Raw genomic sequence first — 19366 nt, 5'->3', positions numbered from 1 at the left:
CTAACATATTAAATTAAATATAAATTTCTAGGAAACAGATTCATTTCACCAAAGTTCAGTCTCATACACATTCCTCATTTTGTTTATTGTTTTTTCTACTGCAGTTTTGTATTTGTTTATGATTAAGTTCATAATAAAAAGAAAAATTGAAAAAGAAAATGAAAGAATCCAAATGGATGATCTCTAGAGTGCCTTCTGGCTCAAAAATTCTATGATTCTACTTAAAGAAAGCAATCAACTTATGCATGTATGTATAATTTTCCATAGCTAGTGCTTCTATTTAACTGAAGCTTGGCTAAATGGTAAAAGAGCAAGGATATTTGATACTAGCATGAATATGGAAGCCAAGTCACAAATGACTCAACTCCACTGTCCTTAAATAATTAAAAGCCCTGATTATTTGCCAGCTATATTTTTGCCTAAAGCCAACATGAGATTGAATCTTGCCTGTGTTGTGAAAATGTCCAATAATTAGTTTTGTGCGATCATCAACAACAAATATGAAATGAGCTCCTGCTCTTGAACAATGCTGGCTATTTTTACAAAGAGTCACAAGAGATGGCCCCTGTCTTCAAAAAGTTCTGAATAGGTATAAGCTAGTTCAATGGGCCATTGTTTGAACCTATTTTCTTTTTTATTTTGCTCTAATAACTTTTGATTCTGATTTTTGGGAATCAGATTTTAATTATTGTTTCAAGTAAGATATTAGGATTCATTGTGCTTTTAAAAAATCCATGCTGTAGAATTTCCCTTAGGCACTTTGCCATAATTCAATGTAATTTAAAGAAATGACAGCATAGTCCCTGAAGGGAAGGAAAAAAGGAAGCAGTGAAGGCAAATCTCCACCTGAAGTGCTTTGAAAATGAAGCCATCATAAATAGATGTTTGCAGCTCTGTTAAAATGTAGAGGCAGATAAAGGTATATAGCCAGGGCTAGTTATGCCTCATATCTGTCGGTCCAACTTTACCTGCCTGCCACAGAACAGAGAGACCTAGGAAACTGAATCCAGTCAACCTTTGTCTGCCTTTTTTTCCCTTCCTTGTTACCGGAAAGAACACACCTGGCATCCAACGCGCAAGTAAAATATTCTCTCTCCCTGATCTTTATTGGATCATATCTCATGCTGTAGTTTAGCCAGTGAGATTAAGTATAATGGGTAGGTTTGTTTTGAGGGGAAAAGAACCCAATAAAACGAGTAAAGAAACTCAGATATTGCCCATTAATCCATCATGGTAGGGAGATAATCCACTTGGGGTTATGTGTTCTTGTATATAAGTTAGATCTTTAGTTTACATTTATGACTTTCATGTGATAACTCATACATCTTTCTGTTAATTTTTTCTTTATCCTAGTGCAAAAGCTTGACTGGAATCTGTGAGGCTATAATTTCTCTGTCTTCGGATACTCTATCAAATCGTTCTGGACACTTAGAAGTTGTCTACATCAACAGCACACTAACCAGTGGGGTAAGTCAGTTTGCAAAGTGTGAAAATACTCAAGCTTTGGAGCAGACATGGAGGCGGGTACTTTTTCTTTTTCTTATTATTTTAGGCATAACATAATGGTAAGTTTAATAAAAGGAAACTGAACTCTGAATAATTATAATACACTGTGAGTTGGTCCAACCAGTCTGGAAAGCAATTTGAAACTATACCCCCAAAGTAATTAGGCTTTGCGTACCGTTTGACCCAGTGATACCACTAGTACATCTGTACCACAGAGAGATCAAAGAAAGAGAAAAATGATGCACATGTACAAAAATATTTTAGCAGCTCTTTTTTTGTTGTGGTAAATAAGGAAATGGGAGTACCCATCAGTTTGGTTATGGATAAACAAGTTATGATATATGAATGTAATGGAAAACTATTGTGCTATAAGAAACGATGAAAGGGGTGGCTTCAGAGAACCCTGGGAAGACTTCTATGAACTGACACAGAGTGAAATATACAGAAATGAGAAAACAACATATATAATAACAATAATATTATAAAAACAACTTCAAAAAATTTGAAACTCTCATCAACACAATGGCAAACCATAACTCCAAAAAGATACATTATGAAATGGGATATTCTCTTCCATGTAGAGAGAGTTAGGGTTAGTTAACTCTAACTCAGAGTGCAGAGTGAGGCTTTTTTTTTGGACATGGCCAATATGTAAATTTCTCTTTTTTGACTATACATGTTTCCAAAGGTTGTTTTTTCTTCTATCTTAATGGAGGTGGGAAGGAGTGGATTCAGACATAAAAATAAGCAAAAATTATTTTTAAAAAATAATTATGAGAGCCAATGTTGATCCTAGAGAAGGAATGACAAATTATACCTTCCTCCTCTTACCAGAGTAGTAGTGGACTACAGGGGCTTAAGGATGCCTATTTTATAAGATGTAGTCACTGTATCAGTTGTTTTTGCTTAGATATTTTTCTTTGGTACAAGAGAGGTTTTAATTTTGGGGTGAGCTGTTTTCAAGTAGGTGGTAGTATATCCCACAGTGGCTGTGAGGTAAAAATAAAAGCAACAGTACCATTTCCTTTTCATTATTTTAATGACCATAGGTGAACTACATTGTCCCTTCCTGCCCAACAGTTCCATGATTCTCTAATTATATTTGCATTTCTGTGAACTTCAGGTGATTTCTTCAAGTAGCTCTCTCTGACTTACAGATAGACAGAGTACATCACTTATTAATTACTGTATGTTTTTTCTTAGAATAGAATCTCTCTGGCTAACAGAAAGGCTAGACACAGCACATCATTAATTAATTGTTGTATGTGTTTTCTTTGAATCATTTTCATCTACTGTCCTATTATTATATATGCATATAATGGAAATAATATAGTTACATGGAATGTTTAATTGCAGCGTAATGGTCTGATGAGCTATAGAGGTTAGAACTTTTTATAGCAAATTGTTTGTACTCAGATACTGTTAATGGTGAGCAGAAATGGATACATGTCTGAACGACTTGTCAATTTATGACTGAATTGTGTGGCTGGCATCATTAAATTCTAAAACACATGCCAAAATGATATTATAATCCATACTATACTTAAGGTAACTTTTAAAGACAGTATAGTATAAGGATGCCAAGATTGTCTCAGTTTTAGTGATTTGGGCAAAATTTCTACCAGTAGAAAATCAAATATCCAAACACAGAACTGGCTGGAAAAGAAGCAACAACTGTAAGACCTGTGTGTGTTCCAAAGCCATTTTGTTTCATTGGTTGAGAGAGGCAGTATGGTGAAGTAGGGAGATTGTTGTACATGGAATCAGGAGCTTTGGATTTTGTTGCATGTACTAGCTGAGTGATCCTGAGCACTCTATGCCTTAGTGTCCTCATCTATTACATGAAGATAATAATAATAATAATAATAATAATAATAATAATAATTGATTACCTTGCTGGGTTTCTGTGAGGAAAGTGCTTTGGAAAGCATCAAGCACAATATAATTCTCTCATAGTGTTTAGTGAAAGAACACCAATGGGAAAGTCTTCTAAATAACCAATCTCATAGACAAAAAGAAAGATGAGCGCTAGAGACAATAGTTCTGTCAAAGAAAACATTAGCCCTTAGGTCTGATGTTTAGTTTTGTAACTTTATGGAGAAAGCATGGTGAGATGGAAAGATCCCTGGATACCGTGCCAGAAGTCTCAGATTCCAGTCTCTGAACTGCTATTTACTGTCTTTGTAGACTTTGGACAAATTGCTGCACTTGCCCCAATGATGGGTTCAGATGTATGGTCTAAACCTATTAGGCTAATGAATTAGGTCTTTGATCTCCTAAGAATCAGGGATACTACCATTTCTGGAAGGGATCAGTCAGCCACTGATATTCCCTGTACTTTACACAACTCCCAAGATACTGGCTTTAGCTCAGACTGCACTCATCAGTCTTCTCAGAGTGTTTCAGGTGGCCCATGAAGCCCTCCAACATCATTTGGGAATATGCCACCACCAAAAAGGTCATTTTCCAGCACAGACCCCTTTCTCACATCCAAGTCAAATCTTGGCACAATGACCTAGTCTCTTCTCAACATCTTCCAGCTATGAGCAACAGTTCTGGGCCCAACTCTAATGTGTCAGGCAGCTTCGTCTCTCTGATCTTGAAGTCATCTCCCCTGGCTTGGTTTTTCAATTACATCCAGAATCCTTAGGTCCTTTTACAGGCTGACACTTTTAGTGTACACAGTTGTTGCTCAAGAAGTAAATCTTTTGTTCTTGGTCACTCTTCAAAACCCTTTTGAATACCAATCAACTGGGGACTCGTGTATCTATATAGACCAATGGACTGGGAAACATGGTACCTATAAAGGGCAATTGACTGGGAAGCATTTTATCTATATAGGTCAATTAACTGGGAAATATTGTATTTAAATGAGCTAATTCCTGGTTATCTGTGTGACTAATTCAGAACATTAGGTAAAATAAAAGCATTTATCATTAACTCTGATATATAACATTACAATACTTTGGCAATAAATTTACAGGAAAAAGTAATGTTTAATGCAGGCAAACCTTACAAATACTTTGTATTTCCTGTGAACACCACCTGAATGGGGCTGGATTTCAAGAAATAAACAACTAGATCTTTTCTACCTTGGTGAGGTAATTAAAAAATAGCCATAGTTGTCAGAACCAGTGAAAAGTTTACATGTGACTTTTGTAGCAACTAAAAATCCAATGTGGTAACTTATGGAGCTTTCCATTTTAAAGCAAATGAATATTGAATTTTTTCAAAGGATGAGGAAACTTAAAAGAGAATTAAAACACCAAAAAACACCTGAAATACTATACCACCACTAGCTAAAAGTACCTTTCTAAAAAAGTATTTGGTCTGTGATCACATTCTCTATCTTTTTCTCTCTTTCTATCTCTCTCTCCTCTCCCTCAACAGATATTTTAAAAATATAATTTAAGTCCTTCTGTGAGTAATTTCATGGCAAGATACAAAGCAAAGTGGCTCTGATGGCAGTATTGTACATGGAAAGGAATCTTGAGCTTGGAGTCAGAAGATTTGATTTTGGTTCTTACTTATTAGCTATGTAAACTTAGGCAAGTCACTTAAATTGCCCTGCATCAACTTCTTCATCTTTAAAGCCAATGAGAATGTGCATCCTCTCTAGCTCAGCATGTTGTTATATCAAATATGTAAAAGACTTAGAGATACAGGCGAGAACTGCGATTTCATTGCTTCATTGCATTCCTATCCCAGGGAAAGGTGCTTCCTAATACAGGTCAGCAGTTTCTCTGCAACTTGGCCTTAGAGTTGTCTGGCCTGATGGGGGCCACTATACTGTGCATAAGCACCTCTGTGGCCCTTAGATTGACTTTGAAAACCATACTTTTACAGTATTTCTTTTTTTATATACATCAACACATTAATATCAGACAGGAGCTTTGCTTTCAATTGGTTTGGGCCTCACGATGGAGTGTTGTGGTCCACATGGGGACTGCTGGGCTGAGCTTGGTGAGGTTAAGGCACCAAGCCAGTAATATGTTCCAGATGGTCCATTCTTGGCTTGCAGGAAACTTCCTATCCCTGGATCCACACTGACTCTAACTTGCTTTAAAGCAATATATAATTATAAGCTTTTTGTTATATCGTGAGAAAGTAGGGCTCAAATAATATTTATTTTTCAAATTTAAATTGATGTCTCTCTGGTGAATAACAACCTGTCCCCAAATTGCCCCACCAGTTGGCATTTCATTCTCTGTTTGGGAAGAGAGCCTTGCCATCATGTGGTTGATGTTTTGTCTGTCTACCCATGCCCTGGCCCTGGAGAGGAATCAAGTCATTATGGAAGGCACTGGGCTTGCTGTGTATTCTTCTTGCACCTTCCTGCAGCACCCTCCAAACAATGACCCTGAGAAGCTCCCCTTAGGAAGTAGACCAGTTGAGGCAGATGGGACTGACTCCTTGTGAGCTGTCCAGAGCTGCTCTTACAATAACTCACTCTGTATTCTTGAGGTTGGTGCACCAAAAGCCTATCCAGGTCAGTTTTGTTTGATTTGGCTCCAGACAGCATTAACTACATACCTTTATGGGACTCTCTAATTACTTCTGTGGGAATGTGGCTATACATGTCGTCGCATTAGGAGAACAGAGGTAGCTACCTAATCTGTCAACTTTTAGAGATGGCTGTGGGTGGGTACCTGATTGTGCGATACCGAGCTGACTTAACAAGATATTCAAGATAACTCTTGACTGAGACAAGGCAGCTAGTTTAATTTAGCAGTTCTATTTCAAAAAAGAGCTGAATTTCTGTCCCCTGGAATTAACTGTTCAGAAATGGCCCTGATCAGAAGCAGAAACATTTAGGCAGCTGAGCCCTAAACAGACATTCCCTTTGGCTGAAAACATGTAATTTTCCATGAAATCTACTTTCAACAGATGCTTTGCAAATCCTGACTTTGGCAGGACTGCCACAGGCCAGCCTTGGGGTGGAGGCTATGGGGTAGGGGTGTTCCCTCCTCAGGGCCTGGCACAAAACACCAGGAAGGGAGTGTGAAGAGTCAGAGTCTGGATTACAGTTAGCCAGGCCAAATCTTCTTTGTATGTAAAAACTGTGAGGAATTTAGATTTTTTAATGATTTTAAATATATATTGAACTGACAAGAAAAATACAAACATCATTTTTCCTCTTCATGTGTACCTATAAAACAGTGCTTCTTTTCTTTCTTTCTTAAAAAATTGTAGTTGCATTAAGTGGGTTGATGCTGTTTACTTCCACATTTAAATCTAGGTCAATCAACAAGACAGCCAGTCAGTAAACATTATCAAGCCCTTCTCCTCTAGCAGGTACTGGTGGGGATGCAAAGGCAGGCAAAAGTCAGTCTCTACAGGGAGACATAAGATAGATAAGCTATAAACTGAATAAACTGGAAATAATCAACTAAGGTAGGCACTAGAGTTAAGAAGAATCAGGAAAGACTTCCTGTAGAAGGTAGGACTTAAACTGGACCTTGAGCAAAGTCAGGAAAGCCAAGAGGTAGAGATGAGAAGGGAGAACATTCCAGGCATAAAGGACAACCAAGGAAAATGCCAGGAGTTGAGAGATAGAGGGTCTTTGGGGAGGAATTGAGAGGAGACCATTGTCATTGGAATGGAGAATACATGTGGAGAAGAGGTTGCTATAAGAGGACTGGAAAAGTAAAGAAGGAGCTAAGTTATAAAAGGCTTTGGATGCCAAGCAGAGCATTTTATATTTGTTCCTGGAGGTGATAGGGAGCCACTGGAACTCATGGGGGTGGGGGGAAATGAGAATGGGGAGAGGGTGATGTGACTGGATCTACTGTGACAAGGAAATAACCTTTAAAAGACTGATATATATTAATTTAAGGTCGCCAAGGAATTCAGCTATGTAATTCCTAAATGAAAACTCAAGTCAGCCGTCAACCTTTTATGGAGTTTTAATTACAAACAGGAGGAAGAAAGGAATTAGAGATAGTGAGATAGAGGTAGAGAGAAAGGGGAGAGAAGGGAATAGGGCTTAAATACCCCCTTCTGTTTAGGCTGGGCCAAAAGGCCCAAGCCCTTAGATAGCTGGGGCAAAGAAAGGAGATCAGTCCCTATTACTCATGTGACCAAAAATGGAGAAACAGTCTCAGAGCCCCCACCTTCAGCTTCCTTCAGAGCAAGCTTCTCCGAGCACCCTGCAACCACTCTGACAAACTCCTCAAACACCACCCTGAGTCTTCAGACCCCTCTCTCTTTAAGGAAACCATCCAAGTTGCCTCCCCTCAGTTCTCACATCTACCAATCACTGTCCATCAATTTCCCTGTGCCAATGGAGGCTCTAGCTTAACCCAGGACCGCCCAGAGGTCTCTGGCTTTGCACATGTCTGTTGAAGATCATATTTTCAAATAATTAAATCTTTGATCCTTTGCTACAGCCCTTCCTAAATCCTGTTAACCTGAGTAGGGTAGAGATTGGAATAATTAAATTTTGATCTATGCTGCAGCCCTTCCTCAATCCTGTTAGGACTGAGTAGGGTGGAGATTGATTCCAAGTATCTCCATTGTATCAATTCTAAAATCAATCATGACTCAAAGAAATTCCTGTTCTATGCTTAAGCATAGGTCAAAGTCCTTTCCATTGTTCAGCAAAAGATTTCTGTCCTAAAGTAATCTTAAGAAGGGAGGAGGGGGAAACTCTCATGCCAATGGGGTTCACATTCCAATAGCCAAGACCCACTATCAATAGGAAATTTTTCAAGTATGAAATTTCCCAATGGTGAAATTTCCAACATTTATAAGTCTAAGAAATTTTGAGGTTTACACTACTCTTTAGAAAAATTCCTTTGGTGGATGAGTGGAGAACGAACTAGAGTGAGGAGAGACTAGTGGCAAGCAAACCAATAGACAGGCTATTGCTGCAGCCTGGCCCTGAGGAGATAAGGGCCTGTAACAGGTTGGTGGTAGCATCAGAGCAGAGACAGAGAATTATCAAGAGATGGTATCAAGTGGATATCAATAGGCCTTGGCAACAGATTGGACACTGAGGTGAGATTGAGTGAGAGTAGGAAATTGAGGATAACACCTAGGCTGTGAGTCTGGGCCTTTGGAAGGATGATGATGTTCTCAGTAGTAATAGGGAAGTTTGGAAAGGGAAAGTTTGGTGGGAAATATAATGAGTTCAGTTTTGGATATCCACAGGACATCTAAGTTCAAGATGTCCAGTATTCAATTAGAGATGTGTGACTGGAGGTCAGCAGGGTGGTTAGGTCTGGGCAAGTAAATTTGATAAGCATCAGCATAGAGATGATAATTGAATCTGTGGGAGCTAATGGGATCACCAGGGGAAATAATAAAGGAGAAGAGAAGAGAGCCCAGGAGAGGGCCCTATGGGACACCTGCAATTAGTAGGTGTGACCTGAAGGAAGATCCAGTAGTAGAGACTAAGAGATGATCAGATGGGGGGGGGGGGAGAAAGAGGAGAGAGTAATATCCTGAAACCCTAGAGAGAAGAGAATATCCAGGATAAGAGGGTAAGAAATGGTATCAAAGGTTGCAAACAAGAGGAGAAGAATGAAGATTAAGAAAAGGTCATTAGATTTGGCAATTAAGAGATCACTGGTAACTTTGAAGACACTCATGGTTGAATTTTAGGGTGGAAGTCAGACTACAGAGTTAAAAAAGAATGAGATAAAGGAAATGGAGGCACTTTTTGTAGACAAACAGTCTTCTCAAGGAGTTTAGCCACAAAAGATAGGAGAAATATGGGATGATAGGAGGGATGAAAGGATCAGATGAAAAAAATTTTAAAGAATCAGGAAAACATGAAAATGTTTGTAGGTAGTAGGGAAGCAGTCATTAGCCAGGGAGGGATTGAAGTGAGAAAATGGATATAACAGAGGGAGCAATCTACTGGGGAGGTGGAATGGAATACTATCTCTTGTCCTACTGAGGAGAAACAGCACATCATCATGTGAGACAGAAGTAAATGAGAAGCTAGTGGCAGATGTGATACAAGGAGGAAGGAAGAAAAGAGGGTTCTTAGTGATGGCCTCCATTTTTTAATTGAAATATTAAACAAGGTTCTCAAATGAGAAGGTGAAAAAAGATAGGGAAGAATGGGAGCTTTGAAGAGAAATGGAAATATTTGGAAGAACTGCTTTATTAAGTGGGAAAATGAGCATTTATAAAACTCTTACTATGTGCAAGGCACCTTGCCAAACATACAAAGAAAGAAAATAAAAAAAACAATACCTGCCCTCCTGTCCTTAGGGAGTTTGCATCCTACATTCTATCCTAGGAGACACCAAATGTGTGTGTATAAAATATCAAATATATTATATATTTATATATACATATCACATATGTATATATATATATACACATATATATAATAATTGTGGAGATCAGAAAAGCTTCATGTAGAAGGTGCTGCTTGAGCTTCATCTTAAAGGAAGAGAGATATTCTGTAAGCCAGAGGTGAGGAGGGAGTGCTTTTAGGTATGGGAGTTAAACAATGTAAAGGCATAGAAATGACAGATGATCCATTTTTTACCCATTTGAAAATTAACTCCTACAATGGTGGCTTGCAGATAGTAGATACTCAATTAACTTTCAATAAAATAATACACATAGAGCTTGAAGATACCTCATTGACTATCTAGTCCCATCTCCTCATTGGACAAAAGAAGAAAGTGATGCCTAGGGTAGTAAAGTCATTTGCCTCAACTCACCCAGCTTTGGAAGTGATCAAGTCAGAATCTGAGCTGCAGTTCTCTGACTCTCAATCCAGGGCTCTTGCCACTGGAACCCTGTTGTTTATTCTATTTCAAAATGGCAATGGAAATGTTTAGAAAGATCCCATCTCCCACCAAAAATGAATTTTTCTCCAAGTCCCAAAAGTTTTGTTTCTTTTTTTTGGTCTTATATGATTTGGTGACTGATCCATAAAACATCATCTCTGAAAGAACCCCAAGGATTTGGCCTGCTTAAATCCAAAACTTAACCCCAGCACTTTGGGGGGAAGATAGAGGTTAGAGAAAAACAGATAATTCATATTATAGCCAGTTTCTTTTTTTAGTTTCAAAGTGAACAGAGCTAAACATGCACTTTAAATTAATCAAAGAACAGAAGTAAAAACCTTACATATAAGTTCTGTAGCCTAAGGAGAGAGTTATTATGCTATTTTTTAGTCCAAAGATGTTTTATAACTGTTGACTAAATATGAAACATAGCTCACCCACCATGATTCATTTTCATAGAAATCCTTTCTTTGAGGATTTTCCATGGTAATGATTGTTCTCCTAGCTTTAAGGCAACCTATACACATCATTACCCAGCCATCAAAGACTCAAAACACATTTAGGTGACCCATGAAGTAGCAATTGCACCAGGGTTGCTGGACCAAGTTATTGCAAAGGCAATAAATCTGGTCTGTTGGAAAGATAGCTTTGTGTTTGTTTAAATTAATATGTACCTAACTTTCCCTCTATTTGGAATTGTCTGAACCAATCTCTGTCATTGCAATGGATTTCTTGCTTCTTGTGAACTCAATGATAGTTCATGCAACTCCAAAGCTAATGTTGAGAAAGAACTATTTAGTTTAAAAGTTATTCAAGACACTAAATCTGAAAATTGTGCCTTTAGCTGTCTGGTTCTCAAGGCATGAGATACTCATTTTTGCTTTCAATCTACCACTCACAATAGGAGGATTCATTATACTAAAGAAAGAGATTTCCTAAAACTTTATTGTTATTATTTCATTCTCATATTTTTGATAGGGATCAAAAAGAAGTGGTCCAGGGACAATTGCTATTCTGCCAATATTCTTACATATTTAATGTTGCATAGACTGCTATAGAGGTAGATAAAATGTCTGGTTTTTTGTAATTGAATAATGATATTGAGATATGAAGATTTACTGAAAACATCTTCTGGACAATTCCAGTAGTGTGCAGGACAATAGGGGATGATGCATATTTCATCCTGTTCCCCTATACTTTTATCTTCTGCTAGGTTTCTGTTTTTTAAAAGCTTTTTATTCCATTGAATTTGGAGACCAAAAGTATTTGGTATGGCAACATCTTTGATTCCTCAGTTTTTAGGGATTAATATTCTCTAAATAGTCTGGGAATCAATTATGTCTATAATGATGTTCCAGTTCTATTGCAACCAATTGGTTGAATTCACCTTGATTTCTCTTTCTAAGGAATATTGAGCTTCCAGTGTCTTAGTTCAGCTACATGATTATATCTGTCCTGGGATCCAATAGATGCTTCCTTTTGCATGTGATGTAAAGTTTCTGTCTCTTCTTTGAATGATCTGTATTGATCAACAAGTCTAGACTCCTTCTGGATAAACCTTTGGCAATCTCTGATGGAAATGATTCCACCATGACTGGCTTTTGTAGACCCCTCATGTGACCTCCCCATTTATTTGCTGCTTCTTTCTTGAGGTGTGCTTGAATTCATATGATTGTTGCCTATGGAGCACTTTGAAATCCTACTCTTTTGTCTTAGCCACATCATAGGCTCCTCACTTTCTTTCCTCACAACTGTTTTCTATGTTGTCCATGTATGTCAAATAGTTGTATATACAGAGAAATGTAAAGCCAGAGAGCAAAACTTGCAAGTATAGTTGTTAAGATTCAATAATTGAGCAAATGGTTTTTTTGAGAAGATTGGGGAGAACCTTGGAAAATTTGGTTCATAACCAATTGTAGGTATATCATCATATACTTTTCTCATATGAATGCATTTTCTGTCACCCCCTTAAAGGAATGAAGTCAATTTTAAGGGCCCCAAACTAGTATTCCCTAAGGAGAAATCATGCAATGAGATGTTCACAAGAAATGACAATTTGATTTAGTTGTAAAGTTGATATCCTTGTAGTAAACTGGTATGTTGAAACTATCTCTAGTGCATTACTTGGTTCTGATGGCATTGTTCAAAAGCACCTTTTTTGTTCCCTTAAAAAGATTTTGGAATTCCATTCCAAATGAATTCCAGAGCTTGTGCCATTTCTTTTTAAGTAAGTGTAAGCATTAAAATGCATAGTAGTTCTCCAAGAAGTCCAGGGATGTATTCTCCTTTCAAAGCTGTCTCTGTAGGTGTCAGAGTCTTCTCACACTAATAGACACATAGTCTGGTAGATGTTCATCACAACAATTGCCATAGTGAACTCAAATGAATTGTGTATCCCTTCTGTTATCAGTTACAGTGGACAGCAAGGACCTGACAGCCCACTGGACAGGAGTCTTGATGACGAATGCCCCCACTATAACATATTTGTCCTTAAATCTCCCCGCTGTTGAAAGGGATATTGAGGAACTGGGAATATGGAGGGGGAGAGCTACTTTTATTAACAAATGCATTTTTCTATCTTGTTATCATCTTCGAGATCAGTTTATCTTCTGAAGTGGAAAATTTGTTTCTCCTGTGCCAGAACTTGGAGAGTAAACATATGTATTTCAAAAACACCTACATGCTCATTTTCAAACATCTTTAAAACAATGTACTATCAGAATAGGAAGAGTGGAGAGAAATCTTGACAAAGCCGCTCACGGTAGTTGAATTTTTGCTATTCAAAAAGTTTATTACTCTTTTTTTCTTGGAAGAGCTCAGCTTGTGTCTGTTTTCTTTGTGGGAGGGACAAGAAGGTAGGGAACAAATTGAAGCTATTTTTTAGGATTCAAACAAAAAATGAATGTCAATTAGGGGGTGATCTTTTGGTTTACCCCATGTAACTAAGGCAACTGTGATTAATACCAAGCTAGTAAGTATAGCATAATTTCTGGATACAAAGGCCTTGCCTATTACCACACAAAGACTGTCTAGCCAGCACAGAGTGTAGATTTGGCAATTATCCATTTTGTTTGCACACTGTAGCTAGATAAATGGAATAATTTGGTCCCTGATATAAATTTTTTTTCCTTTTGGTTTTAATTTGCTGAATATTGGCCAAAAATGGATAATTAATAGGCATGGTACAGTAGAATGTAATAGTCTTATAAGCAGTTCTATTCTGAATTTTGCTTCTCTCTTCTCTGTTTGATCAAGATTTCAGACCACTTTATTATGATTTCATTTATTTCTCAAAGTAACTTTAGATTTATTTATTTATTTCTCAAAGTAACTTTATTTTATTGAGTTACGAATGTTCTGATTTTGTTGGTTAAAAGTTGAGGAAGGAAATGGCTAGGTTTCCCCTGAGGAAATAGGTGATAGTTTCAAAAATGCTCCCCAAGACTATCTAATTTATTTAATATCTAATAATTAATTTTTAATATCTTTGAGTTTATAACTCACTAATACTTCAGTAAGACAACTAACAGTGCTATCCCCAAGTCTTGTTACTTTCTCTAACATTTAATAATGCTTGATTTGGAGCCAACAAAACTGATGTTTTTAATCTTACAGACTGGCCTTGCTTTTTTTACCCCTGGCTCTAGATAAGACAATCTAGGGCCTAACCCTAGCTCTCCCACTAACTCAGCTGTTTTGTTTCCCTTTATCCCATTAAAATCAACTCTCTCTGCCTACCTTTCAAGTTGTATTCAGCAGGAAATCCCCCCCACACCTTCTTGCTGCTTGTTTTTGAGTCCTATTGTTTTGAGGCAGTTTTTAAAGATTGGTTTGGTAGGATTGTCAAAACAGTTTCAACTTTCACTGCTTCTAAGCTACCATCTTGGCTCTATTCCACTACTTAGTGTCTGAAGTCAGATTTGAACTCATGAATATGTCTTCCTGCCTCCAGGCCTTATACTCTATCCACAGTGCCATCTAGCTGTCTGTGTTAACCTTGACCAAGTGGTTTCATTTTCTTGGGTCTTTGTTTTCTTCTCAAAAATGAGGAGGGTGGTTTAAAGACTCTCTAAGGTGCCTTCTTCCTCTATGATTTTATGGCCTATTTTAGAGTGTTAACCCAGCACAGCAAAAACTTTAAATAAAATAGGTCATGGAATCACAGAGCAAGAAGGCACCTTAGAGAGCCTTTAGACCAGGGATTCTTGCCCTGAGAGTGGGTGGATAGATTTCACAGGGTCTATGAACTTGGTTGGGGGAAATTACGTCTTTGTTTTTACTAACCTCTAGCTGAAATTTATCATTTCCTTCAATTATTTAAAAACTTGATTCAGAGGAAAGGTCTATAGTGTTCACCAGACCACCACGGGAGTCTATGGCATAAAAAGGTTAAGAAGTTCACTGTAGTCCAACCCTCATTTTTGAGAAGAAAACTGAAGCCGGGGAGTAAAGGCACTAGCACAGTTAGGGTCATTAGGGGCAAAGCCAGGCCTAGCACCTAGGCCCTTTCCTGTAGAGTCCAGAAGACACCTTTGAGTAGCTTAGGTATTATATAGTAGCAGGTGCCCTTCTGAGACCAAGGGAAAGAGAACAGAAATATTGGCAGAAGGTTCTTTCCTTTCTGATGATGGCACATGCATTTCCCAGTCTAGAAAGCAAGTAAGTGACTAGCATTTGGTTGCAGATATAGCAGTCAAAGTTCTAACAATACAAAGGCCTCAACCTAGCTAGTGCTTACAGAGGAGTCAGCCAGTCTTACTCTCCCAGTGCTGTACTTCAGACAGCTCTGGCAACCGGGGCATGACTTTTCAATTATGCAAATGCGTAATATTTACTACATGCACATTTGTGTTCAAGCAAGTGGAACCTTGACTATCAAAGCAGGTATTTATAAAGACTCCAGAAGAATCCTCAATGGTAAACCTCACTGACTGTGATTTGTTTGAAAAATTAAAGCACGATCGGAAAATCCTTGTCACTGACAACAGGCTTTGTAATCCTTTTCTTTTCCAAGTTGGATATTTATGGCAAAAGGTTGACTGGGGAAATATATTTCTAGGCTTTTAGGCGGTGTGAATGAATGAATAAAATATTAATTAAGTACTCAATACGCATGAAGCTCAAAAGCAAAAATGAGACAGTCCCTCCCTTCAAGAAGCTTATGTTATAATAAGGGAAAACAACACATTTAGGGCTCTGTGACCAGGAAAGCGTATTGTGATCTGGAAAGGTATAGGGACAGTGAGTGGATTCGTAGTTCAAACAATTTACATTATAAATTGTGGTATTTCTTTGATCATACTTTCTAAAGCAAGAGGGGAAAGTGTGTTTAAGGAGTGGAGGAAAGAGAAAGAGGACTAGGTCCCTTGCAAGTGGAAGGTCCTGTGCAAGGATGAAATATTTGATTGGATTCCCCATACTCTTTTTTTGTTGGTCACATTTTCAATGATCATTATTTTTTTAAAATAAGAGTAAAATGTTCTGAGTCAGGCGACATACTAGACATTTTCTCTGATCCTCACAATCTCTCAAAGTTATGTACCAGAGATAGAGATTCCATGGTCTAGGACACCAAGACCCCAAAGAGGAGAATAACTCCACAAACTAATGCCTAATTCATACTTACCTACCATCCATCCCCTCTGCCATCTCTCATCCTGTGCATTCAGGGGCTTGAAAACAGAATGCAACCACATAGGATTGCCAAATCTCCCCCTCAGTGCCAAGGAAATTTACTGGAACCACTGCAACAGAGTTCTGCAAGAAAATGGAAGAACTAAGAGTAAGACATATGTCCATAAACTAAGCTCTCCATTTTGACCATCACCACCATCCCTCCTCAAGCCACTGAGATCCAAAAACCAAAGTGAAGAAATCTGCCCTAATTGCAAAGTTCTGTCCCATTGGACCAGGGCTAGGAAACAGCAGGAATGAGTAGGACATATGTGTTTGTATAGAGAGAAGATGCTATGCAGCACTTCATTAACCTTGAAGAAAAGGATCTGATATCCCGCTGGGGGCCAATTCTGTCCCCAAAAAAACTTCCCTGAGACAGAGACCTGAGTCATTGTATTGTGAATTGGCTAGTTTGGGAAGAGGCTGAGACACTTTGAAATTCAATCTCCTGCCATCATCAGAGGGGAGGGAATCAGAAAGAGAGCAATAAGGGAAAATAAGGAAAACAGGATTGAAATTACAAACATCTCAGGAGGAAGAAAATTCAAAGATCTTGAGCATAAGCAGACAAACCAACAGGGAAGACATTAACAGCAAAAGGAAATATGATCTCCAGATTTAGTAAAATACTCCATGAATCTATGAATAAAAACTATAGAACAAAAGAAAATTATTCAACACCTGATAAGGTAGAGGACCCAAAGGATTTTGAGGAGAGCTTAAAACCTCAGCTTTCTGTTCCTTAGTGGCTTAAGAGGAGGAATAAGAACTATGAGAACAGAATTTATAACCTAGACAACGAAAATAATTGGCAGAATAGAAGAAATTGAATCCATGGTGGCTAGTCTCAGCAAAGAAATAAAGCAGAGGACAACTGATTGAAAATTCAATAAATGGAAGTGAAGGACAATCTGGAAGAAGAGAAACAAAAAAACAATAACAGCAAAAAATCAAAACAAACATTTTTAAAGAATGCTTTTCCTACAAATAAAACATGTATCTTGAGGACAGGATGCACAGAGACAACATAAGAATCATAGAGTTCCCAGAAGAACATTACAAGTCAAAAATGTCAACTCTATGTTGCAAGAAATAATACAAGAATACTTCTCAGAGGCATTAATATACTGTTGATAGAGTCATGAACTGGTTCAACCATGCTAGAGAACATTTTGGAACTACACCAAAAGAGCTATAAAACTGTGAATACCCTTTAACTCAGAAATACCATTACTGGATCTCAAAGAGATCAAGGAAAATGGAAAAGAACGTATTTGTATAAAAATACTTATAGCAGCTCTTTTTGCAGTGTCAAGGAATTGAAAATTGAGGGAATGGCCATTAACTGGGGAATGGCTGAACAAATTGTGAGTGTGATGGGATACTATTGTGCTACAAGAAATGATGGTTTCAGAAAAACCTGGAAAGACTTGTATGAACTCATGCAAAATGAAGTTATCAGAACCAGAAGAACACTGTATATAGTAAGAACAATATTATAAGGATGATTAACTGTGAAAGACAGTTACGCCAATCAAAGTGGTCAATGACAATTCTAAAAGACTGATAATGAAAAATGCTTTCTGCTCCCAGAGAGAGAGAGAGATCTGATGAACTCTGAGTGCAGATTGAAATGATCTTTTTTTAGTTTCTTTATGTTTCTTGATTTTTCTTGTGTTTTCTTTTGTAGCATGACTAATATGGAAACATGTTTTGCATCACTTCACATGTATAATCAATATCATATAACTTGCCTTCTCAGTGGGAGGGATATAACAGAGGGAGAGAATCTGGAACTCAAAATTTTAAAAAATGAGCGTTACAAAAAATTTTACATATAATTAATAAAAATTTAATGAAATAAAAATTTTTAAATTTTAAAGAATTTTCCCCAGAAATTCTGAACACAGAAAACAAAATACCATTGAATATTCTTAGAGTAGTCTTTCCTTTTTACTGATCCTCTTCCCTGCCATGGGAGCAGCATAGAATTTGTAGTCAGATAACTCACATGACCTAGGGCAAATCACCCTTTCTGGGCCTCTATTCCCTCAGTTGTAGAAAGAGGCAGTTGAATTAGGTGACTGCTAGGGTTCCGTTCAGCTCCAGATCCAGGATCCAATGTTCTTCTATTCTCTTTGATCTCTTTGGTCAAGCTGATTACAGTTTTGTGGATACTGTGATCAAGACAGAACTTAAATGAGCAGCTCCAAATTATTCATTCATGCTTCCCCCCTCCCCTTATCTACTATCTCCCTTTCCCCTTCCCCATTATCAAATCCACAGAGGAAATGTGGGTATCAGTGTAGTATAATAATTCTTTACTATTGCTGTGTCGTAGACTCTTTTGCAGTCTAATGACATATAGGGACCTCTTCTCAGAAAAAAAAAGGTTTTTAAAAAATGGAAAGAAATGCTAAATTTCAGTCAGAAATGAGTGAAAACAAAGATTTAATTATCTTTCCTATCCAAGTTCATGGACCTCCAAAAATCTATTCACAGATAGTCCTTGGGGCCCAAGTTAAGATCCTCTATTATGGGTTTTTACCATCACCAACCCCTCCTCTCTAACATCTGAAAAAACTCAACAATAAAAATATTTTTGCCACTTATGAATGCGGTACGTTCAAGTTTTTGATTTTGTTTTTCTTGGGAGGAGGTGTTGTGCTAGACTTCTGAGACATATTCTCTAGGTGCTTTTGAATAATTTCGTGATTTGGGGAAAGAATTTTCTGTTGAAAATCAGTAGTACTCATAGTACTTCTTCATGCTAAATAGATTAGGCTTTCATATTTTCATGTTTAAAAAATCCCACAGCACATTAAAAAACTCTACTTCTCTTGCAATACAAACATGGTTCCTGTATATAATGGCACCTTAGAGATGCAGCACTTGGTTACCAGGAGCCAAGGTAGCTATTGGATGGAGGTTGACCTTTCTTCAGGTTACTAAATTCAGCTTTAAAAAATATGTCATCTCTTAAAAGAAATATAAGTTTGGCCTTAGGAGGCAATGTAGAAAAGGGGAAAAGCACTGACTGATGATTTATTTTCAAATCCTGACTCTGGTGGTTACCTTATCTATGTGATTTTAGGCAAATTATTTCTCTTTCTTCATTTTCTCAGTATCTTCATCTGTTAAATGGACAAAATGGTCTCTTGAGGTCCCTTATAATTCTAGATCTATGATTCTCTACTTAGTTCTCAGAGGATATGACTTGTCAAAGGAAAATGTAGCAGACTTGAGGAAGCATGATGGCATTGGGTTCCGGTTGTACTAGAAAATTATGGTTGCTCTTTTCATCTCTAAGATTCTGGGTTTAGAAGTCGTTGTGTGGGACGTATGTCTCAAGCCTTCCCGTAATAACAAACCAAACCAAATCCTTGCTAGGGTATATCAAACTCATGCCAGAGACACTGTGGCCGTTTTTC

At 37.6% G+C, this 19366-nt stretch overlaps 1 protein-coding gene across 11 annotated transcripts in view; it reads left to right on the top strand.

The window, feature by feature from the left end:
• LOC103106019 (connector enhancer of kinase suppressor of ras 2-like) overlaps positions 1-19366 on the top strand; it is a 526863-nt gene that overhangs the window by 262826 nt on the left and 244671 nt on the right. For 3 of the 11 annotated variants that reach the window (XM_056808958.1, XM_056808953.1, XM_056808956.1), the window contains one exon: positions 1354-1467. The exons of the other annotated variants lie outside the window; for them this stretch is intronic. In XM_056808958.1, coding sequence (XP_056664936.1) covers positions 1354-1467 — 114 coding nt within the window. The remainder of the gene's footprint in view (positions 1-1353; positions 1468-19366) is intronic. 11 annotated transcript variants of the gene reach the window in all.

This window comes from Monodelphis domestica, chromosome X (assembly GCF_027887165.1).
Source record: "Monodelphis domestica isolate mMonDom1 chromosome X, mMonDom1.pri, whole genome shotgun sequence".
Classification (NCBI taxonomy): domain Eukaryota; kingdom Metazoa; phylum Chordata; class Mammalia; order Didelphimorphia; family Didelphidae; genus Monodelphis; species Monodelphis domestica.
The sequence above is the reverse complement of the archived record's forward strand: the minus strand, read 5'-3'. Positions and strand labels throughout refer to the sequence as shown.